Source organism: Motacilla alba, chromosome 6, assembly GCF_015832195.1.
Source record: "Motacilla alba alba isolate MOTALB_02 chromosome 6, Motacilla_alba_V1.0_pri, whole genome shotgun sequence".
Taxonomy (NCBI): domain Eukaryota; kingdom Metazoa; phylum Chordata; class Aves; order Passeriformes; family Motacillidae; genus Motacilla; species Motacilla alba.
The window spans coordinates 2,132,220-2,155,957 of NC_052021.1; the positions used below are offsets into that span (position 1 = coordinate 2,132,220).

General features: G+C 44.3%; 1 protein-coding gene and 1 long non-coding RNA gene across 3 annotated transcripts; one reads left to right on the forward strand and one right to left on the reverse strand.

Moving 5' to 3' along the window:
• Nucleotides 1–6: 6 nt before the first annotated feature.
• LOC119702691 lies at nt 7–3,371 on the reverse strand. The gene is made up of 4 exons (XR_005257419.1): nt 3,034–3,371; nt 2,051–2,186; nt 1,416–1,713; nt 7–757 (listed from the first exon to the last, which is right to left on the reverse strand). It is a non-coding gene; the product is annotated as an uncharacterized LOC119702691 (long non-coding RNA).
• On the forward strand, nt 2,862–23,636 carry LOC119702690 (core histone macro-H2A.2). 2 transcript variants are annotated; one of them, XM_038141153.1, is made up of 10 exons: nt 2,862–2,946; nt 7,529–7,762; nt 14,637–14,743; nt 15,955–16,152; nt 17,407–17,517; nt 17,891–17,990; nt 18,893–18,982; nt 20,690–20,864; nt 22,472–22,518; nt 22,935–23,636. In XM_038141153.1, exons 2-10 carry the CDS (start codon nt 7,591–7,593, stop codon nt 22,967–22,969), a joined length of 1,035 nt encoding a protein of 344 aa, XP_037997081.1. In that variant the 5' UTR covers nt 2,862–2,946; nt 7,529–7,590; the 3' UTR covers nt 22,970–23,636. The 2 variants fall into 2 exon arrangements, with proteins under 2 accessions (XP_037997081.1, XP_037997080.1); XM_038141152.1 differs by lacking the exon at nt 22,472–22,518.
• Nucleotides 23,637–23,738: the final 102 nt, after the last annotated feature.

Sequence of the window (23,738 nt, forward strand, 5' to 3'; positions counted from 1 at the left end):
TTAGCAACAGTCATTCCTTGAACAGCTCCATCCAAATGGCACAAACGAGGGTTAGCAACAGCCCTTCCTTCAACAGCTCCATCCAAATGGCACAAACGAGGGTGAGCAACAGCCCTTCCTTGAACAGCTCCATCCAAATGGCACAAACGAGGGTGAGCAACAGTCATTCCTTGAACAGCTCCATCCAAATGGCACAAACGAGGGTTAGCAACAGCCCTTCCTTCAACAGCTCCATCCAAATGGCACAAACGAGGGTGAGCAACAGCCCTTCCTTGAACAGCTCCATCCAAATGGCACAAACGAGGGTTAGCAACAGTCATTCCTTGAACAGCTCCATCCAAATGGCACAAACGAGGGTTAGCAACAGTCATTCCTTGAACAGCTCCATCCAAATGGCACAAACGAGGGTGAGCAACAGCCCTTCCTTCAACAGCTCCATCCAAATGGCACAAATGGCACAAACGAGGGTTAGCAGCAGTCCTTCCTTGAACAGCTCCATCCAAATGGGCAGAACATACAGGTGCTGTGACCAGAAGTCTCTTACCTGCTCCCAAAAGCAGCTGCTTCCAAGAGTGCTGTTACCGTAGAACAATTCACACCCGGTAACTGATCCAGTGTTGCCTTGCTCTGGTCTGATCTACTCAAAAAATCTTTATTGTGTCACAAAGTGACCGTAAATTTTCCAGAAAAATTTGAAGCAACATAAAATATCCATGTAAATGCTGTTAGTATTTTGGTTAAGGATAGGCCGTATCCACTGGAGAAATAAAGAGTGGAATATGAGTTTATGGTGAGACTATTAAAAATCACAACAGCACAAAAATTGGTATTAAAATTCAGACATCTATGACAGACTTAAAAAGTGTTACACTGTGAAAATTTTCAATGTCCTCTCTCGCACTTCTCCAGCACTCCTGCTTCCTTCAGGAGAATGTTGTTTGTAAACAGAAAAATGTTGTTATAAACAGAGGGAGTTCTCCTAATGTTTAAACTTTGCCTCACACAAAGGCTTTTTTTTTTCCCTGAAAGACCTCCCATATGCTCATGTTCTTATCACACAGCAACTATGTGATGTTAAACTCTAACAAACTGGGAATGTTTTCAAAAACTTGGGATGCTTATTTTGCCTCATCTCAAATTATTTTAAATTACAAAGCCACGCACCACATGCATGACTGTAAGGGTTTTTGGATGCAGTTATTTGTATCTGGAAATTGAAAAATGTAAATGCTTTTCTTCCTTTTCACGTGGGTTTTACGATGTCATTAATTTTTATGCTTAGTGCTTGAAAATCTTTTTGAGCTTCCTCCTACCCTCCCAATATGGTTCAATACACGGACAAGCCTACAGATATCTTCTTCCTTTGATAAATCCCAACTCTCAGTGGGCAAGATCAAGGTAAGGCTTCCTCTTACATGTAAAATAAGTCGAATTCATGCACGAGTTTTTTCTCCTATGGTCTCAAGGTATCTTGACCTTGTTTTCAAAAAGAAGTGAGGAAGAGAACAGACTCCAAAGAATTAATCCACACCAATGCATTGAGGCTCTTACTCAGTGCTTGAAAAGAGAAAAGGTATCTTTATTTTCATTGTAACAACAGTCAAAATACAGCAGTGTAAAGGGAACTGCTTTACCCGAGGTCACAGGAAAGCGCAGCTCCTGAACTCAGGCCCTCTTTCTTCGTGAGATGGTGCGATCCACAATTAACACAACCTGGGGAAATATTCCATTGCTTTTCCACCCACCAAATCCAGTTCTGTGCAGACATAAAATTGCTTACTTTGGCAGAGCCAAAAACCATAGCTCAAGCGAATCTGTTATGATTTTTTACAGTGGCAAAGAGAATGCTGAATGCACGAACGGCTCTTTCTCTCTGCTGTTCCCAGACACCCTCCTAGAGTAGCACTGCAAGCAAGCAGGAGTGGCCTGTGTTAATAATGTATCTCCCAGTGCACTACAGTAGCACCCAAATGTCTTTATAGCAAAATCAGTGCCACAAGGTGTTTGTACAGGAACGATGATATAAACCCAGTTCGATGTAAAAGTATACCTGAGATGAGTTAAAGAGGTGTAGCCCTGTACTCTCCCGTTTGCACCAGCCTCTGCTCACGGATTTGGCGCTGCCAAGACTCATAGCACAATCGCTTATTGCGTCTCTTGGAGCCCGAGCTCTTGAATCCATGCGACTGCGGGGAAGGAAAGAAAAACCTTCAGCTTCCATTCGGAAGGGAACTTTGGAGCCCTCGTGGACGAGTTGGAGAGCCTGTGAGCGCCCAGAACGCTCCAACGCAAGGCAACACAAAGAGCTGCCGGCACTCTTTGTTAGGGCCGTTCCAAGCCGACTCGGGGATGCTGGAATATTTGGGTTAGAGGCACCACAGCGAGGCGCACAGGCCACCCTGCCAAAGGGACAGAGGGATGGGTGGCTCTCTCTAACAAAAACCAGGCACTCCTCGAGCTTCAGCCCAATCTGGGATTGCCTTGAAACCTCTCCATCTCCGAACTCCTCCACCCTGGGAAAGGATGGGAAGGCTTTCTGCCTTTATGCTCCCGGCTATCACAAGCCCACTGGGACTCGGGTCAGGGGGGCCCTTTCTCTGCTGGGCGGGGAGGGGGCTCCTGCCCCCACTGCAGCCCTGGGGCCCGGGCGAGGAGGGCGGCAGCCAGGAGAGGGGGGTTGTAGCGGGCCCGGGCTGCAGTGACTCCTCCTAGAGGCGGTATGTGCGGAGCGGGAGGAAACCCCTGCCGCCCCCCTCACCAGCAGCCGCCATCGCCATTGAAACATACAATACGGGGAGAGCGGCTGAGGCGGAGCGAGGGCGGGGGGAGCCGAAAAGGGAAAGGGGGAGGAAAGGGGAGGGGGGGCAAGGACAGGAGGAAAAGAGGGGGAGGAAAAAGAGGACGGGAAGACAAGAAGGAGGAGGCGGCGGCGGCGGGCGCCGGCAGGTGAGGGGAGCGGCGGCGCGGGGGTTCCGGGGGCCGCGGCGAGGCCCTGCTCCTCTCCTTCCCTCTCTCCTCGGCCGCACGACCCACCTCCACCTCCTCCTCTTCCTCCTCCTCTTCCCGGCGCCGCTGCCGTTCTCCGGGAGGGCCCGGCCATGGCCAAGGGCGTGAGGGGGGCGGGTGAGGGGCGGCCATAAAGGGAGGGGGGGCGCGAGGCGGTAGCGGCGGCGCGCGCGGGGCCGGCCCGGCTAAGCCGTGTCTGGGGGGGAGGGGGCGGTTCTTCCTCGCCCGCTGCCTCCGCTCGGCCCCCGCAGCGCTTCCCGTTCCGGGGCCGTGCGGCCGCCGCCACAGCCGCCCCTCGGCGGGCAGCGGGCGAAGCCCCCGCGGCGGCGGCGCTCGCTGAGGGCGGTGTGGGGGGGGGGGGGGGGGGGCGTGAGGGGGGAGCGTTTGCGCGGGAAAGCCGGCGGCCACACCCCCCCCCTACACACACACACACACACTCTCCGCTGCGCCTCGGGACGCCTGCGCGGCCCGGCTGCTGCCCCCGCCCCTCTCCCGTCGATCAAGCGGCTGGCAGCCAATCACCGCGCTCCCCGCCCGGTCCGGGCTGCCGCAGCGGCCAATCAGCAGGGGGAGTGGGCGGGGCGGCGGTGTCCGGGCAACGGCGAGGCGTGCGCGGGGCGGGGCGGGGCGGCGCGCGGCGGGCGGGCCCTGAGGGGGCTCGGGGCGGCTCCGCGGCTGAGCGCGGCGTCCCCCGGGCTCGGCCGCTCGCAGCGGGCTCCAGGGGCTCGGTGTGGGGCCGTACTCTCAGCCCCAGGGGTTGCCCGATGTTGTTTGTGAGTGGGAGCTGCCTCTGCAGGGATCCCCCGGGGTTTGGGGTGCCCGGGAAGCTTTCACGGGGAACGCGCTCTGTGTGGGCGGTTCTGGAGACGCCCCCCCTGCCCCCTGAACAGCAGTGTGTTCGTGCTTTGGTGCCTTAGCAGTTCGGTCAGACAACGAGCCCCTGCTTCGGGCCTTCTGCGTTATTTTTCACTAATACTTCGTTTGTAAATGAATGTGCAGCCTAAGCTGGATCCAAGTTCCTTGTCAACTCCTGTTCTAACAGATCTTCCTCTGGAGATGAGGGAAGTGCAGCTGTGCGCATAGTCCTTCCTGCGCGTTCTTTATTTTAGCCTTTGGCTGCTGGGTTCGAGTTCTCTCGGTGTTTGGAAGTCAGGGTGCTCCGGGGGCTGGGGCCTCTCTGCTCAGGAGAAAGGCTGGGAGAGCTGGGTGTGTTCAGCCTGGCCCTGGAAAGGCTCCGGGCAGACCTTGCTGCAGCCCTTCAGTACCTGAAGAGATTGGGGGAGAGGGACTTTTTACACGGGCAGATAGTGACAGGGCGAGGGGGAATGGTTTAAATCTGAGAAAGGAGAGATTTGTGTCAGATGTTATGAGGGAACTCTTCCCTTAGTTCTTCCTGTGAAGGTGGTGAGGTCCTGGCGCAGGGTGCCCAGAGAAGCTGTGGCTGTCCCATCCTGGAAATGTCCCAGTCCATGTTGGATGGGGCTTGGAGCAACCTGGTCCAGTGGAAGGTGGACTCTTAGGTATTTTTCCAGGAGGCAGCAGGAAAATGTCGCTGGTGGCCTTGGGCTCTGAAGAAGGCAAAACTCAAGAGAGGGAAGCCCTGCTCGCAGTCATATTGTGGAGAGCTCCGTGAGATGTTGTAGCTACTCAATCCCCCATAGCAACACAGGGATGTCAGAGTCATGGCAGAGTGGGAGTGTGCTGTGACCAATTAAGGGATAGGGAAAATAATTGCTTTCCATCGCCCAAGCCTGATGTCATGGCAGGCAGATACGGACACAGCCCTTGTAGCTCAGTGAGGACGGACTTAGCACGAGTGGCACAGGTTTATTTTTAAATGGAGGCTGTGCTTCATGAGGAGAAATGGAGAGATGATGAATCAGCTGGCAGAGAGGGAAGGAGTGTGGGTAGACTTTTCAACTGATAAGCCCTTGAGGCTTGGCTGTGTCCTCAGAAGAGAACAATTAGGACAGCAGCGCTCAACTTGTAGCTCTTTATCTGTTGGTTGCAGTTCAGGTGAGTGTGGCAGGGCTGAGCTCATGTGCCCCTTCCTGCAAGGAAACCAGATCCCTGTCTGTGGGATTTCTTTGTCCAGGTCCACAGGAGCTTTCTCCCCATGTTTCTTTGTCCGGGTCCTGTTGTGACTATGCCAGAGCTTGGCTTTCTACCAAAAATTGCCTCCTGTAGGAGTCAAAACAAGACACGAGCATGCTGCTGTGTTTGTTGCTCCTCAGTGCACCCTGGTCCATGTAAGTTGCTAAGCAGAGACAGTGTTAGCAGAGTTTTGAAACATCATGTATTTAGGCTTTCACAAAGTTCTGCAAATGTAACCTGCAGTGCATTTGGAAAATATTTTGGGATTCCAAGAGTTGGCTTGGCAGCAGGGGAGTAAATAATGGCAGAGGGCTTCCTGTGAGAGAGAAGGGGAAAATAAAGGAGTAGGCAGGGGTGGAAAGTTCAGTGATGGCAACAGAAGGATGAGCCAAAAGTGAGTAATTAAACATAAATTTATATAATGCAGCAGCATGGCCCAGAGCAGTGTGGTTAGTTGTATACAAATATGTTTTGATTTTCTACCATGGAGATCAAGTGTAACGATGGTATTTTCTGTGGATCTAATCTCTTGATGTTTGCCTTTTTCCACTGATTTTCACTCAACTGGGATTTGGTGCTATAGGAGCAAATATATGAGAGGTTAGCTTAATCTAATTTTGATACAGGTAGTGTACTCTTTCAGCACGGCTCTCTGTAAGGGTTTCAGTGCTGAGCTGAACTCTTGGGTGGTGCAGCTGTCCTGCCAGCAGTGCAGGGAGCTGTTTGTACCCTACTGCATACGTTTATTAAGTTCCACTTCAAAAAGAGTTATTTATTGCTCTAAAGAGAAGGCTGTTCCAGAAATTGGCTCCTCTGATGGCTAGAAGCCTAATTCCCAGCCTAGGTTTATTATTTGGATGTCACTTGTCACAAACTGAAAAGGACACGTTTAAGGGCTGTTATTATTATGAAATTGAAAGTTTTTAAAGGGTTTCTCACAAATTGCAAGTTTCATTAAGGAAGGGACCTTGGCAAATCACCAGGTCCAGCCACCAGTCCTGAGGCAGACCCAGTGCTGCTGGATTTCTGACATACATTCTCAAATTGCTCTGAAGTTGTCCTGATGGGAGGGTTCTGCTGCCTCCCTGTCTGACCGAGCCCAGTGCTGCTCTCTCTCCTCTGCTACGCAGCTTCTGCAAGAGTCACTGCTGTGGGGAACACTTGCTCTCTCCACCCTCACACATCTCTAAAGACCAGTACCATGCCTCCCCACTTCTTTTCACCTTCCCTTGGAGCTCTGTTACCACCACTCGTGGTTGCAGGCTGGCAGGGAATTCAGGCTGGGATGATGAGCAGCACCAGTTTTGACGTGTCTGTGTCTGATAGGTTCACTGGTTTAATCTTTCCCAAATTTTCTTATCGTGCCCACATGATGCATTGCTCACAGAAAGAAAAAAAATTGTCTGGCTGATACACAAGGACATGCCCAGGTTTTACCGCTCCCTGCTGATTTTATACCTTTGATAAATGAAAAATTTATGATTAAATTAAGCAGTATCACTTAGATTCAGTTGAATGCTTTTCGAAGTGTCTCCCTTGTTGTGTTTCCCTGTTTCCCTGAGGTGAACGGATGCTGGCAGTGAGGTAACTGTGCTTTCCTTGGCAGAAATACCATCTGTGGCAGACCTGCTCTTTGTTTGCTTCTGAGGAGTAACCAGCCTCATAATTATGCCTCAAGGGGCAGCTATCAAAATGGAGTTAAAACCAAGTTTTGTAAATAGAGTTTAAACTTTCCCAAACATTATTTGTCTGAGAGTGAGAACTGGAGGTGTAACCACATGCAAGCTTTGGAGTGGAGTGGCAGATTCCAGGGTTTGTTGTCTGTTTATCCCTGATCTTGTGGTTGCCAGTTTAATAAGGAGAAAACAAGGTTTGTTTTCTTTGCTCCTGGTATTGCTACACTGACAGCGCAGTTTAAAAGCAAAGTTATAGCAAATACTCCAATTATCCAGCTTTTAATGAATAATGCCTGCACTTTAACAGGCGTTTAGGGCGGGCTTGGATTTTTGCCTCTGGAACAGCAGCAACTCATGAAGGTGAAGGTTTTTCACCTTCCTCTGCACACACCAAAAGGATGATAAAACTAAAACTAAACTAAACTTGTGTTTAGTAACTAACTTGTGTCCTGTAACTAAACTAAACTTGTGTTTAGTTCAAAACTAAAACTTCCCCTTTCTGTGTTGCACATTTGTTTTTAGAAACAATCTCACTGGCTGGAATGACATTGTCTCAACCTCTTTTCAAAAGAAAGGAGGGAAATGCAGAAGTAGTTTAAACATGCTATGAGCAACAAAATTCGGGCAAGAAGGGCCCATAAGTGGGGATTCCATATCCTCCTTTGCACTCTGCTCAGCCAAGGCCCAGAGAGAGTCAAGCCTTGGGGTGCATGAAGATGTTTCTCACCAACCCTGTTGGTTTTCTCCTGCAGCCCTCGGATTTGGAGCAAGGCTCTGAGAACCACCGGGAAATTGAGAAGCACGAGGCTGCAAGATGTCGGGGCGGAGCGGGAAGAAGAAAATGTCCAAGCTGTCGCGCTCGAGCAGGGCCGGGGTGATCTTCCCCGTGGGGAGGATGATGCGCTACCTGAAGAAAGGCACCTACAAGTACCGCATCGGGGTCGGGGCTCCCGTCTACATGGCAGCTGTCATAGAGTACCTGGCAGGTAAAGCAACAACTGCTCCTCACGCACAGGAGCCGGGCTTAGCCACGGGATGGGATGGGAACACGTGGAGCACTCCTGGAGATCAGGATTTGTTGAAGCCTGCTGAAAACGCTAAGGAGGTTAATTTGTTTCCTGGAGAGGTTGAGGGTGGAAATTCTCTTCTTTAGTGGCCATGCTTGGTCACTAGCTGGAGTGTTATTTTTTATTGTTTTGCAGAGCGAGGAGTCACTTCTGTGTAGTTTTTGTCCCAGAGAAAATTGGTATTAATTAGGTTTTTTGATACACCTAAATGTGAATTGTTGAATTTGCAGTGTCCCTAGGTTCCTAGGACGAGGACAAAATGAGTGAATCTGATTCCATGTTCTCAGAAGGCTAGTTTATTATTTTATGATGTTATATCATATTAAACAATGCTATACTAAAACTATACTAAAGAATACAGAAAGGATACAGACAGAAGGCTTAACAAGAATGATAATGAAAACTCGTGACTCCTCCCAGAGTCCGACACAGCTGGACAGTGACTGGCCATTAAGGAAAAACAATTCACATGAAACAATCAAACATGCACCTATTGGTAAACAATCTCCAAACACATTCCAAAGCAGCAAAAGACAGGAGAAGCAATCAGATTAATTATTGCTTTCATTTTTCTCTGAGGCTTCTCAGCTTCCCTAGGAGAAGAAATCCTGGTGAAGGGATTTTTCAGAAAATATGACAGTGACAGTGAAGAATAGGAGGGAAAAAAGCAAACCCACCTTGTACTGCTTCTGTGCTTTTTAAGTGAGAAAACTGTTTTGCTGGCTGCATTTCTCCTTGCAGGAGAGTGTCAAAGTGTTATGAAATATAAAGGTGGGGTTTTTTTAAATTTAAAAAACCCTTTTGATTTGCTTAAGTGTATAAAGAAAGTGCTCTAGGGTTTAAATCTTCCTACACATCCTGAGTTTTCTTTTTCCTGCCTTTCTGAAATGGAACTTTGAGGAAGGGACAGGTGTCCCATGGTGACAGAGTATGCTGTGATTCTGTACAGAAATATTTCAGAGTGTCCTTTGATCATATCTGCTGAGTTTCTTGTTTAATTATGGAAAATAGCCCTGCAGCAAATCGTTAGAATTCACGGTGCAGAGAGGATTCTGGTTCGGGTTCCTCGGGGGTCACAGATCAAGACTGAGGTGCATTAGAGAATCTGTGAGGAGTCACAGCCTGGGTGGAATCAGCTGAGTGAGTTGTGTTTCAGGAGTGTAGTTTATTGCCACGGTGGTGTGAAGAAGCTTGCATGGAGCCTGGTTGTCCCTGCAACAGTTTTTAAGTAAACACCGCTGTCTTTTTTACTCGTGAAACTTGTTCTCACTACCAGACAATAAAATCATTCTTTTCTTTCAAAGGTGTGGAGAAAAACCTGAGATCTCACTAATAAATTTCACTAATTTCACTCTTAAAATTAAACTTATTATCAAGCCTAATAGTAGATTGCAAAAATGTCCATGTTTGTGGCAGTACATTCCAGGATGAGAATCATTTTGTTTTTTTTTCCCCTGAGGCTACTTCTGGAGCTGGAGCGACAAAGTATTGCTTGTGTTGAAGAAATCACAATAACTTTTATAACATAATGTGATGCATTGTGACTCTGCTGACCTTCTGTCTGGAGAGAAATACTTTTTTTCCTTCTCTTACTCTACAGGGAGATATTTCTAGGATAAACATTTGGAGATGCTTGTTCTGAGCTGTGGCAGTTTTTACAAGGTGCAGTAATAAATTGTCAGCAGCACATCTGGTATGTGCAACATTTCAGTGGTGCAGACTGACTTGTGGTCAGCACTGTTTGCCTGTTACCTGAACTAGAACAATGTATGTCTTGGCTCTGCTCCTGGGTAGTAAGTGCAATTTAATTTAAATCATTAATCTGATATGAGCAGATTATGTGTGGGCCTACACTTTGCTTTAGGAAAAAAAGCATGTGTAGTCAACCAGGCAAGAAGGTTGCTAGAGGAGTAGGCTGGGAGCCCACATAAATTGTAAGGGAATGCTATTTTCTGCTGCTTGGTTCAGCAGAGAACTCCTGTATATATTGTGGTAGAATGGAGTAATGTTTCTGAGCAAACATCTATTGCTGGTGGATTGTGTTCTTTCCAAACCAAAGTTCCTGTGCTCTGTCCAGGGTTTTGTTTAGAAATATTACAAAAGTGGAAAGTTCAGTTAAAAAAAAAAAAAAAGTGTTGCAGCTTCTAATCCTGCTGATCAAGTTATTCCTAATATTACAGGTGTATAAAATCTTTGGTTTTGGCAAGGCTGTGGAAACAAAATAGGTTTTTCCAAGGATGTTGTCAAAGGGGTTATTATGTGTCAAACAGCTAAATTTTCTTAACGTTATCTGATCTTTCTATTACAAATGCCATTCTTTTCTCCTGGATTTGCAGGTGTGAAATGGTGGTTCCTCAGGATGAAAGGCTGCACGCAGGGGAACTGCTTCAGGCTAAATCTGGGAGAGTGGCAGTAAGGGACTGTCACTTTTTAGCTGTTTCACAGAAGCAGGTCGAACTTTTTTTCTTTTTTTTGTTATGTTAAAACATTCATGAAAATTTCTCCTCTAAACCCCTGAGTGCTTCTTTGTGTTTGAGAAGAGATTTGAGGCTATACAAAAAAGGGAAGGGTGGTCTGTGCCACCTCAGAGAAATCTGCTGTCTTTGGCCAGGCTCTAACTTTGATAAAACACAGGTTGTTCATGCTCAGCAGAGACTTCTTTGACTTTAACATCTAAAATCTCTGAAGACTTGGTCCTCACTGAACACGTTCCAGCCTCTCTCAGCTCCCAAATCTTAATATTGTGGGGAGGCAGTGGTTATGGAAGAAGAATATTGATGTTAGAGACAGGGTAGGGATAGGTCTGGCTACTGGGGAGAGCTGGACTGATGACCAGTAGGCAAATAAATGGTGAGGATTGTCTAAATATCCTGCCAGGAAGCTGGAGAGCAAGTTGAAAAAATAGGAAATAGGCCAAGGATTGGATGGAGGGGGTACTGGTCATGAAGATAGGAATGTTGAGCCAGAGTAGACAGGAAAAATGGTGACAGTCCAGGAAAGGTGCTGAGATAGAAGTCTTGGTGTGGATTGCCAGGGAAAGGAGACTGGGCTGTGGGGAAGCAAGTCATGGCTGGGACAGGAACAAGGTGGATGAGGCTGGAAGGGTCAACCAGAACCAGAACCACCTGAGTGCCTGCATTCCTCCAGGGCTGGCATGGAGAAGCAGATCTCTGTGAGTGACCAGTCCTGTGTTGTGCTGTTGGCCTGTGTTTGTGTTGCCCCAGGCACTGAGCCTCGTGGCTGCCATCATCCAGAGGCTGCATACACATCTGGAGCATCCTTACTCCCAGTTTATGGAGTTGAGACTGCTGTTTGGCTTTGCTATGTGTTCTGTGTCAAGAGACACTAGAGCTCTGGTTTTTTCCTTTGTAAGCAAGGTGGATCATGGCAGCACCTCACAGCCATTATTACCCCCAAATCTGCACTTTGCCTTATCAACCCCATCATTAAAATGCCAGCACTGGTGGTGGAATCTCAGGAAGAGGTACTTTGACCTCAACTGATCAGATAATATGAAGATCTCCTCACTGTTCCAAACTTTTCTTTTTAATCTCTCCATGCTGTTTTACATTTTAGGCTTAGAAATCATATTGTAAAACTGCAGCTTAATTCTTATCCAGAAGGTTGTGTTTGCTGAGAATTCCACTGGCTTAGAGTTAAAATTCTCTGAAAAATTGGCCCGAGTCCCATCTGACTGATGGATTTTGTGACAGACTCATGCTCTGAGTATGCACAGAGCTGACTGCAGGCACAACCACCTAAATCAAACATCAACTGCATCTGTCCCACAGGGCATCTTCCCAAAAAGTAGGCAGAGAATACAGAAGCCCCTTGATGAGGAATCACAAGTCATGTTCAGAGGAACTTGTGGAAGATCTCAATGGAAAGCCATCCTCTCCAAATTAGGGCAGAGCACATCACCAGCAAAGGCTTCTTCCTTCACAGGAGTCATCTGGAATACTCTTCTGCCTGTTGTGCTCATCTGCCATGCAGAGACAAATCCAGCAGACACCTTTTCACCTGTAAATGGAGGACAAGGACTCCATCATCAATAGATTTTTGCAGAGTAAAGGTATTATTGGCAGATTTTTATGTGGTAGTGCAACAGGAGCTGACAGAATTTCTCCTGAAGAGGTAGTGGAAAACAAGACATCCTGTATGAAATCTTTCCAATTTGCTATCAATAATTCTCATAGGCCTTTCTTAGCAGTCCACCTTCCTGCAAGCTCAGCTGAACAAAAACCTTTGGTATGGCTAGCATGCTTTAGTTCCCAGACATTTCAAATCTGCTGATCCATCAGCTAAAGAAACCTCTTTTTCCCTGTATGTCACAGGGTGACAAGATGTAATCCCATTTAGGTCACAGCTTGGCTGCAGCTTGTCCCTGCTGGAAGAGAGTTATGTGCTTCTGAAGATGTCTGGATTTGAAGTTAAACTTCTGACGTGGAGGCATCTCTGTGGATTTTGACTCTTGTAGGAAGCAATATTATTTGAGATTTCAATGTAATTCTTAATGCCTGTGCTTAGAGCACAAAGTAAAACCAATTTATAGCCGAAAATATCAAGATGCCCAGTTCCAAGAGACCCATATTCTGTATTCCTATTTATTATAGGACCTATATTCTCAGGCTAGTCTTTTTAGAATTTAGGTAACCTCAGCTGTTAAGTTTCTACTTGCAATGTAAAGCGGTTTCTTTAGGGATCTGTTATTGTTAGCAGAGCGTGTGATAACTGAAGCCTCCAGTTTTGATACTGTATTTTGTAAATGCCGTTTTATATTCTTAAAATTATGAGCCCCTGCCTCCACCATTAGAAAAAATATGCACAGAAACCTTCACTAGAAGGAGGTAAGGCAATCATTTACTGTGCAGATGTTTGGCATCCTTTGGTAAGTCATGTACTATTCCACAATCTGCCATACATCACCTCTGCCTTGGATTCCCTTCTTCCCAGTGTCCTGTGATGGATGGCTGGCATTTGAGTGTTCTGCCTTTTTTGCTCTTAACATTAGGCAGAGGACTAAGAGTGCACCATCAGGATGCTGCTGGCCAAAGGACCCAAACCTGGGGCAGTGGGGTGAGCACACAGGTAGCAGGATGTGCCTGTTGTTGGCACACCTGAAAGAACTTCAGTTCCCACACAGGTAAGTATGTGCTGGTTTTTGGATTTTTTTTTCCCCCCGATACAATTTTCCCCTGCTGTCAGCACACATCTGCAAAACCCACTGGAGGAGCCTGGGTCTCTTTTCTTGCTCTCTGCTGGTCTGCACAATGGATGGAATCTGTTCCTGCTGTCTGCTGCTGCGTTAGCTCTGCTGGCAGAGGTCTGGGAGAGGGTCTGACACTTCCAGCCCCATGGGGGTGAATATAGCTGGATTATGTGGGACCTCTTTGCAGTTTCCTCCTTTAAAATCCAGGAGAGACTAGGAAATGCTAGAGCTGAGAGGCTCCTGCCCTAGCTTTTACAACTCACTGTGAATATGCATATAAATTTTAGAAAAAGGCTTTTACATTTCCAGCGTTCAGTTAAATATGTGTGCTGTGTAGCAGTGAAAACTGGAAAGCAAGTTTGTACTTTTGTTATTTTGAGTGGAATTGAAAGCTTGTATTTTTCCCATGAGCCAGAGCTAAGCCCCATGTTGAAATCATTTGGATTTTTGCCAAACATTATGTACGTTTCCACTAGATTTTTCCTGAGAGCCCTTCTTTTTATAATAGTTGTAGTTGATTATGGTGTTTGTAAAAAGGAGCAGGATGTCATTAAGACATCAATAAGTTATTAACAGGATACTGATTGGCTGTAATTTTCATATTCCTGTTACTGACATGCACAAACCCAAAACCCAGAAGACAGGGACACTGTATACTTTTAAAATGAAAAAAAAAGTGTGGATATGATTTTTAGGAGTAATTGGAGGGAAAAAATTCCTTTCTCCTTCCTTCTCAGTGTTTCAGTAGAGTTCTTATATGAGAAATAACTTCTGAGTAGAGGCCAAACTATGTAAGCTAATGATTATACTGATTGCTACAGTCCGAATAAACTTAGGAAGACGTGTCTGTATTTCTGTAATAATTAGGAAAAGCTCAGTGACTTTGGTTACAGTATAAATGTTACTGTTTCTCTCACTGGAAGTTAGAGAGACTACTTTTGAAGTGACCTCCTGTTCCCAGAGATGTAGAAGGACCCTTCTATCAATATTTCACGCATTGAAGCTCTCACGTTGTCTCTGCTTGCATCTGAGTCAAACCTTTCATATCTTGTTCTGAAATGAAGCTTCTCACAGATTTTCAGTGTCCTTTAATGCAGAATTCCAGCAGTGCCTGGCTAGTGTGTTGGCTTTCCAAGTATTTCTTCAAATGCACCTCAGTCTTCATCTTCCCTGGTCCTGAGAATCCTTGCTGTTTGTCAGAGCTGTCTGTTCCAGGTTGGGGGCTTCACTGCATGCTTGACTTGTTCTGTTGTCACAGGGCTGCTGATAAATTTTGGACTGCTGATGTACGTTTTTAGGGGTTTTTTTTTGCTTTTTGAAAGAGAATTCTGACTTGAGACCTTTAAAAGAAATTATGTGAACCAAGCTTAGCATATTTTCTCCTTTAGGGAATTAGGAAGGACAAGTGAATTAATCTAAATGTATTGAGTGGGGTTTGGCTTCTGCCTTTCTCTAGCGAGAACCTTTTAAATCTGGAAACATCCCTGAGAAGGTAAATAGATACTAAGAAGCAGTGTGAAATATGTATGCAGCATGTACCTAAGCTGCATTTTTGTTACTGGTTTTTATCTTGATGTGTTACAGCCGAAATCCTGGAGTTGGCAGGAAACGCGGCGCGGGACAACAAGAAAGGCAGGATTGCCCCCAGACACATCCTCCTGGCAGTTGCAAATGATGAGGAGCTGAATCAGGTGCCTGTTTGCATTTTGGTGCAGGAGTTGTGTGCTGTGGCTTGAGTGCAGCTGCTGCCAGGGAAGGTTAGAAACAGCTTAGTCTGAGACAAGAATGAGATTGCAATTATTGGAGCAGAAAGGTTGTGCCTTCTTAAATAAAAGCAAACAAAAATTAAGGTTCTGAGATACCTCATCTTAAATCTTATGGACGTAAACTTTGGTTCTTCTCAGCCTGTGGGTCTCGTTGAAACAAGTAGTCTTGATGCTTCACTTTTCCCTCAGGGACATTAAATACTTAAAGAAAATGTGCAAGACCTTTTCCAAAAACTGTAGAAATGTGTGTTTTCTATTATACTGGCTGTGAGGCCCATGTTGGGTAGGGATCTGGCTCACTCTCTGCTATTGCTGCCTCCCTGTCTGTTTGCCCAAACTGTGGTTTTCAGCACTCTGACTCCTGGGATCACTTGTGGGATCACTTCTGCTAAACTTGTTGAGTGAGGACAGAGATCACAGCATGGGCTGCAGATTGTGCTATTCAGGGCTGCTGAAAAGGTTCAGTCAGCATCAGAGTATCTCCTCTGTATGAAGATGGATGATGTCATTCACACTTTGAATGCTCCTGCACTTAATATGACTGCTTTAAATAATGAAAATGTGGTGCCCATGAAGTCATGTGGCTCTGTTTCCAGTCAAGTGGAGTAAAAATTCAAAACGGGCCAGAAGAGAAAGTATACTAACACTACCAGCCCTTCCCAGCTCTGTGTTTCTGGTCAGTGACCTGTGGCCTGGGATCTAGATCCAGTCTTGTCTCTTAGAGATTAGCCAGACTTTGTCCTCTACATGGTCTCACAGCCCATTCTCCTGTTGTTTGCCTCTGCAGAGCAGGTCCTTGGAGCTTTTCCTTGCTTTCACTGCATCTGTTTCCCTACCAAAGAGATCTGCATCCAGACCTGCTCTGAGCAGGGCTGTGGTGCAGTTCTTTTTTTAAGTAGCCCACAGACACTCTTCTTCTTTTACCCTTATTCACTGCTTGTGAGACACCAAGGACAGGTTTGCACTAAGAAGGGGTAGGAGTGATTGTACAGCAACAGAATTCTCCAGGACGTGCTGGCTGACTTTGCTGTCACCTGCCAAGTTCCTTGTTATTGTGGATCTTCTCCCGAATTGTTTCTGGTGGTGCAGACTAAGAGGATCTGTAATATGCTTCCATGCGCTGCTTCTCCTTGCAGTTGCTCAAAGGTGTGACTATTGCAAGTGGAGGTGTCCTGCCCAGAATTCAGCCTGAGCTTCTAGCCAAGAAAAGGGGTGCCAAAGGCAAATCTGAGACCATCCTTTCCCCTGCTCCTGAGAAGAAGGGGAGGAAATCCATGGTGAACAAAAAGAGTGGGAAGAAGGCAAAGTCTACCAAGGCCCGGACGTCCAAAAAGGTGAGCACAGGGCAGGTACAGATTCTGTGTCATCCTCTGCAGTATTCTCTTGATAATTCTGTAGAATCTCCTACCTCCACACTAACTCTGTGGCAGTGAACCCTTTTAAAATAAAGGAAGCTGTGTTCTAAACCATTTTCTACCAGAGAGATGTCATGCCTTCAGCCTTGCACAGTTACTGGGTTGCTGTTAAAGATTTTTCACTGTCCAGAGGATTTGACATGGAATTTCGATGCCATTGTGACAGGCTCTTTGTTTCGTGTGTTCTTAGCTGTGCTGTTGTTAGTGAGTTTTAAAAGAAGAATAAATCAATTTGAACTTGGCCACTGCACTTGCCCATCCCCTATCACAATCCAAAATGGATTAATTTGGTAAAGCAGTAACCCAGATCAGTGCTCTTGCTTTGTCATTCCAGAGCATGCACCTTGAAACACTGCTGAGCTTTTCATTGGGTAGGGTTAAATGATACCAAGCTTTGACTTAAACTTTCAAAACTTGGATTAAGCATATTTTTCAAAGTTTTAAGACAGTTCCATAGCTGGTAATATGCAGAAACAGCCTTTAAACAGAAAACAGAGTTGCTTAATGGGATGTTTAATTGGATGGCTCTGTGCATTGATCTCAGCTACCACCTTACTTTGAATTGTGCACATGCAGAGTTTGGACTTGTTAGGAGGTGGTATCTCCTTGGCATACCTTAAAGCAAATATTGAGAGGTGTGAGGAGATGCTCCTTTAGCCCTCTAGGGCTGGTAGGTTTGCTGATTCTGAAAGCAGGCTATAAGAAAGCTTTATCACTTAATATCTGAGACTTAAACATTTGGTTTTCAGATGAGAAAGTTGTTTTTTCTTCAAATTGGAGCATTTGACTGGGTTACTAAGTGACTAAGTTTGATTTCATATGAGGTTCTGCTCTGTTAACAACAAAAATAAACTAACACATGCCCACCCATATAAACACAACCTTAATTGTCAGTAAACCTACAGATGGGTGTGGGTGCCCTGCCTCTGAATGTGACTACAAAAGCATGTAATGCCTCAGATGAACCACTGATTTAGCATTATATAAACAGTGCAGACCTCTGTTGTTACATAACCTTAGGGGATTACAAGGCTATGAGTAATGTATTGATCTGAGAAGATAAGATTTGTAGTAAGTTATTAACTCTCTCTATTATTGAATAATGCTAGATAGTGATTATTTCATTTCCTTTGAGAAGTCTTGCTTTTTTTCTTTCTTTCTGCCATCAAACAGAACAAACAAAAGGACAATGAAAAAGAAGGAGCTTCAAATTCAACAACTGAGGATGGACCTGGGGATGGTTTCACTATCTTGTCCTCCAAGAGCCTTGTGCCAGGACAGAAGGTAATAAAGAACGATAATGGATTTGGGCTCAGCATGAAGGGAAGAATGCTTTTCTCTTAAACCAAAGCATTTCCAAAATCAGTCTTTTTTTTTTTTCCGTCAAGTTATAATGTTAAAACATTTGTTTTCTAGCAATAACTTCCTCTGGAGCAAGCTTCCAAGTTGTGGGTATATCAGCAAATAATCTGACTGGTGTGCAAATTGATTAATTAAAAGCTAAAAGTCAGAATCACACATAAAATAGTCAGAATAAAATAGCTGGTCTCTGAAAGACTGAATCCAGCCTTCTTTCACTTCAGCTTTTTGGGATGAAAATGATTTTGCAGTAGGATTGTTATTTATTTGTTCCTCCCCCCTCATTGTTATTTTTCAGCTTTCTCTGACACAGAGTGACATCAGCCATATTGGCTCCATGAAAGTAGAAGGCATTGTTCACCCTACAACTGCTGAAATAGACCTCAAGGAGGAAATAGGTGAGGCTCTGAACATGCAGAAAAAACACATCTAGAGCTGGAGCAGCGACTGGTCTTCTGGCTGCCTGCTGAGATCCCATCCTGTTTCATCTGAATCTACCCCAGGCCATAAAATATCACTTACAGCTTCTGAAAATCAGGCTGGGTCTGACTAGGCACAACAGGCTAATCACTAATCTGTCTGCTTTTAATGACAAGCAAAACACAGATAATTTGTTGAAGCACATGAGCAGCAAAGGTGTAAATAATTATTATTGAGGTGTTTATTGGCTTATTTTTACATTTGCATCTGAAAATTGCATTGGGAAATTATATGTTATTAACACTTCTGACTATGACTTTCATTGTAGGATGTTATGTAATTTAGAAATATTCATGTACAAAGCCTTTTACTGCTCTTGCAAAATAAGGAAATACTGTTATTACAGATATGGAAATTTAAGCAGGAGGGAGGTAGAAAGCTATTCAGCCAGTCACACAGGGGGCTCAGAATCTAGTAGCAAGCTTTTGGATCATTGTTTTTCAGTCATCAAGACCTTCACTGGCATCCCAGCTGTGTTTGTTTCAGTAAGTAGTAGGGTTTGTATGTTGGGTTCATTTTGGAGGCTGAAAGCCTGAGTCCTGAGAATCCCACTGCACACCATTTTAGCCACGAGTCAGAGTAAACAGCATTCTTACAGATATTTATATTAAAGCAATTTCCAGTAACAGCATACAGGGCTCTTTAAAACCATAAAAAGTAAACTTTATCTGTGTCTAGGCTGAGTGGTAAACATAAAAATCAGCTGCTGCTGATAGAGGGAGACAGGATAGTGTGTGTACAGTGGTTTTTTAAATAATGTAGGCTTGTTTTTCCACACTGATACTCTGAAGCCAAGGCCTTTCGCTCTGTGTCCTTGCAGGCAAGGCTCTGGAAAAGGCTGGAGGCAAAGAGTTTTTGGAAACAGTGAAAGAGCTTCGCAAATCTCAAGGACCTTTGGAAGTTGCTGAAGGTAAGAAGGATTCTCTGCACTCTTTTGGACATGGCTCATTTGAGGTGTTCTTTTCTCTGGACATTCTGATCCGTTCCTGTTGTTTTGTGTCTTTGTTTATGGGATGTAAATGTTTCCTCAAAGCTGTTGCTGATACGAGCAGCCTACTGAGAGGGGAAAAAAAGGAAGAATAGGATACCTGTGGGCTGTGCACATTCTGTCTTGGGACTGATCAATTTGCCTTAGGCAATTTCTGTCCACGGAAGTCCAAAAGTTAAGGAAATCTTGTGCCATCTTCCCTGCCCTGTTTGTGCTGCAGCCTTAGTGAGAATCAGAAACAGCTCTCAGCCTAACATATAGGCTGAGGAAAAATTAGGCATAGGAAAAATTAGTGATACTTCATAAATTATTCTCCTTTATGCGTATTTGATGAATGTATATAACCCACATAATTACCTTACTCTGAGCACAAATGAAGATGTGACATGATCTGCAGAACTGGCACGTGTTTTGGAAGAGCAATTGCTCGGGCACTGCAGCTGCTTTATTAGAGGAGCTCCCTTCAAGGGTTAACACATCTGTAGCAGGGAATAGTTTGGGACCTCAGATTGTGCTTCCTTTGTGGACAGATTAAACCAATTGAAGGTGTCTGGAACACAGATGGAGAAAAGTCACAATATGCCTTATTTGGCTTAGTATCTCTATACCCCCCCCCCAAAAAAAAAAAAAAGCCTAAAATAGTCTAGTTTTGGAAAATTCCTAATTGAGTAGCCTAGTTTTATCATCTGAAATGATAGAGAAATTTTTATACAAGATAATTTGCTTGACTTTCATATCATATCAAATTGATATGCCGTAAAATCAAAGTAAACTACTTTTCTATGTCAACATCACTACCTAACTAGAAGATAGACTCCTTTAATACTATTAAGACAGCTGGTTAAAATTTAAGTAGCACAGAATTCCTCTATGCCTGCAACAGAATTCCTCTGTGATGGAGAACAAGTGAATACATCCAGGATTTTCGTCCTTGGGCTAATTCCATCCTGCACAGCTGATTTCAGAGTGTTTAACCTGAGATTACCAAGACACCCAGACTTTCAGTAGTGCTGATGGTGACAATTGCAACAAAAGCTAACTGAGGCCATGCTGTAAGCTCTGCAGATCCTGGAGAAATATTACACTTTCTGAAAAATTAATCTGAGACTCCTAATGGGACATAACTGGTGGGGACGTTCAACAAACAACTTTGTTTTTCACGTCCTTGTCTGAAATTACCCAGCTGTAAAGTGAGTCTGCATATTAGTCCCCAGCTCTCTGGAATTGTAAAGGTGATGATGATGATGCAGGATATTTGTACAAAGCACTCAGTGACAGCTCTGCAGAAATGTCTGTGGGGATTACTGGTACTGTGTTTAGGGCGAGGTTTTTGTACTTTGCATAAAACAAACCCAGAAGCCGTGCTGAATGGGAGAGCTAAAAACCATTATTGAGTAGCTGTGTGCTAACCAAATGAGCCCTGTGTTCTTTGGTCTCCAAAGAAATAACAATTGATCACAGAAGGAATGGTGAGACAGGTTATTATTGCAAGTGAGCCATTGTGGTGTCTTTTAATCCCAAATGCATTTCTTTGGAGAGGTGAGGTAATTAAGAAGGTACTTTGGGTTGAGAGGTCATTGCAGGGTGGTTTCTGTTCCAAACTAAATGTTATATTTTCATTTGTGTTAGCTGCACTCACTCAGTCTAGCGGCCTAGCAGCAAAGTTTGTCATCCACTGTCACATCCCACAGTGGGGCTCGGACAAGTGTGAAGAGCAGCTCGAGGAGACTGTCAAGAACTGCTTAACAGCTGCAGAAGACAAGAAGTTGAAGTCTGTGGCTTTCCCCCCGTTTCCCAGCGGCAGGTAGGACTCCCTGTGGCAGGTAGCAGAGGTGGAATTGGCTGTCAGAGCTGCTGCTGTGACAGAGAGGTGCCCTCTGCTCTGTGACCCTGCCTCTGCTGCTGCCATCTGACACAGAGCTGCTCCAGAGGAATCCAGCCTGAAGTGCAGTGCTTGCAGGAAACTGCCAGAGAGCCTTTGCAAAGAGAAATTAGCCAACCCACAGGAGAGCTGAGTGGGCTTGCTGTGTTTTCTATTGCTAGGCAGTCATTTTCATTCCTCTGCACCACCTCGGGTTTTGTGTCCCTTCATTTTGCTGTGGGGAGTCTTATTAAACCTGCATTTGTACTAATGAGATTATGGCAGCAGAATACTGGAGGCAGCTTGCAGTGATGCCACCTGAGCTACGGGGATGTGGGGTGTTCACTTAAGCCCTCCTGATAATAGATACTGAAAAGACTTGTCACACAAAACCTTTCAGAAGAAAATCTGTTTCTCAAATGTAGATCTGCTTTCAAAAGTGTGAACCATTAAACCAAGTGTGAAGCCAGACATTTCTTTCTCAATAACTAGCAAGTAGAATGTGCTTGACTAAGAAATCTGAAGTATTTTCTTTTTTTTTCTTTCAAATTTCTTTTAAAATCATCAGTTGGTTGGTCTCTGATCACAAGAGATCTTACTGCTAACTGCAGTAGTTGTTATTTTGTGTCAGAGTTCACGTGCTTATATTTATTTTGAAATGTATTTTGAAATGTATCTATTGATTTTGGTAGGAGTGCCCAAAGAGTAGAGTACATAATACAGTCCTGTTGTGCTGGCCTGAGAGTGAATGAAATGAAAGTAAAACTGCATGTGATCAGTGAAATCACCACACGTCACTGAGTACACAGGGGGCAAAAATGCCATTTTTATACAGATACTCTTCAAAGCAAAATATATTTTTATGGATCAGGACAAAAGATTAAATAGAGTGGCAGTGCCATTTTTAGTCATTTTTTTAATATACAGATCTTTTTGTTTATGGTTTTCAGTGAAAGCAAAGTGTGATACATTGTTTTAACAGTCTTTAATAGAAAAATTAACTGTAGCTTTTAATGCCAATAGAAATATTTTCCAGACTTCATATCTTCTAAGAGAATAGAATCAGAATAATCCATTCTTGGACCATCAGTCTTAGTGCAGATCCTTCTGCTATTTGTTCCATTTCATTCTGTTGCTTTTACAAGTACTCCTCCTAACAGAAATAGACTTACCAGGTGCTGCTGGTTTACCCTTCATTTATCAAAGTACCTCAACATTTCCTGAAAAAAAAGGCAGTTTTTCAAATAGGACTTCCTGGTTTTGCTGTCATTTTACTCTACCTCCATGTCTGCACCTGAAATGCTGGTTTTGTGGGTAGATAAAGAATTATACTGTATCAGTTATGTGAATTTCCATTTTCCTCTGTCCCACCTTAGGGACTCTTCACAGTAACTGATGTAACATTGGGATACTTCAGATGTGCCAGATCTTTTTGATGATTTTCAATATCAATATGATTGTAGGTTAGAGAATATTACCATCAAGAGGAGTGTTTGAATGCATCTCAACTTTAATATGGCTTGGAGTTGTAATTTCAATTATTTTCACAGGAATCCCAAGCAAAGTATTTTAATGACAGAGCAAGGAAGTCAGCTAAGTAGGTGATGTTTTGGGTTTGGTTTTTTTTTCAGTTCTCAGCTAAAAAAAAAAAAAAAAAATCATCCTTCAAAATGTTTAGCCTGCCCAGCATGGAATGGAAAAATTTAATTCTAAGGGCAAGCTTAAAAAAAAATTAAATAATTGTAAATAAAAAATAAATTTAAAAATACAAATAAAAATTTTGTAAATAAAAAAAAAATTTGGTCATGAGAAGTAGAAGCAGATGAAAACAGAAGCTATGCCAGCAAGGAAAGTTAATTCAGCAGCAGGTGAATATTGCTATCAAATCCTTGGGGTTTGCCAAAGTGCAAGTGGCACTATCTTAGCAGCCTGTGGCTGGAACAGCCCTGGCTGGCTTCTCTCAGCATCCCTGCCCAACACTCACCTGCTCTCTTTTCTTCCCTGACCACACAGAAACTGCTTCCCAAAGCAGACGGCAGCCCAGGTGACCCTCAGAGCCATTTCCACCCACTTTGATGGCACCAGCTCTTCCTCCTTGAAGAACATTTACTTTCTGCTCTTCGACAGTGAAAGCATTGGCATCTATGTGCAAGAAATGGCCAAGCTAGACACGAAGTAGCAACGGCAGCCAAATGAAACTTTATTTTTCAACAAACTTGAGTAGCATTGAAAGCATTAGAGGTGGGTTTTATTTTTTCAATGTGACGATGAGGGGGAGTGGTAGTAGTGTGACGTGTTGTGACTTGATGGAGAGCTGTGATTAGAGATGAGAGGGGTTTAGTCTGATTTCTTCATACCATTTTTATCACCTTAAGCAATTGAGTTATCATCTGGCTTCAGGAGTTTAGTGTCCTTTGTTACTTTAGTTTAGAGGTTTTTAAAGAGTAACCTCATTTTAGATTTGTAGTGATGATTTCTTCACACACACACACACACACACATACCACTTTCAAGAAAGCTCTTAAAAATGTTCTGCTCCTTTTTCCCCTCCCTTGAGGGTAGTTGGTAAACTGCCTTCAGCCCACGGAGAGGTGAAAAGGGTTTTAGAAGTGATGCATGAGGAGCTTCTGTTTTGCTTTTAACTCACAATAACCTCTGTAATTACTGAGAATATTTCATGGTGATTTTGTTTGTTTTATAAGAAAAAAAGAAAAACATGTGTCAAGTGTGGTTATTATTATAAACCCTAATTTTGCTCTGGGGATTTCTCACCCTAAAAAAAAAAAAAAAAAAAAAAAGGAAAAAAGAAGAAAAAAA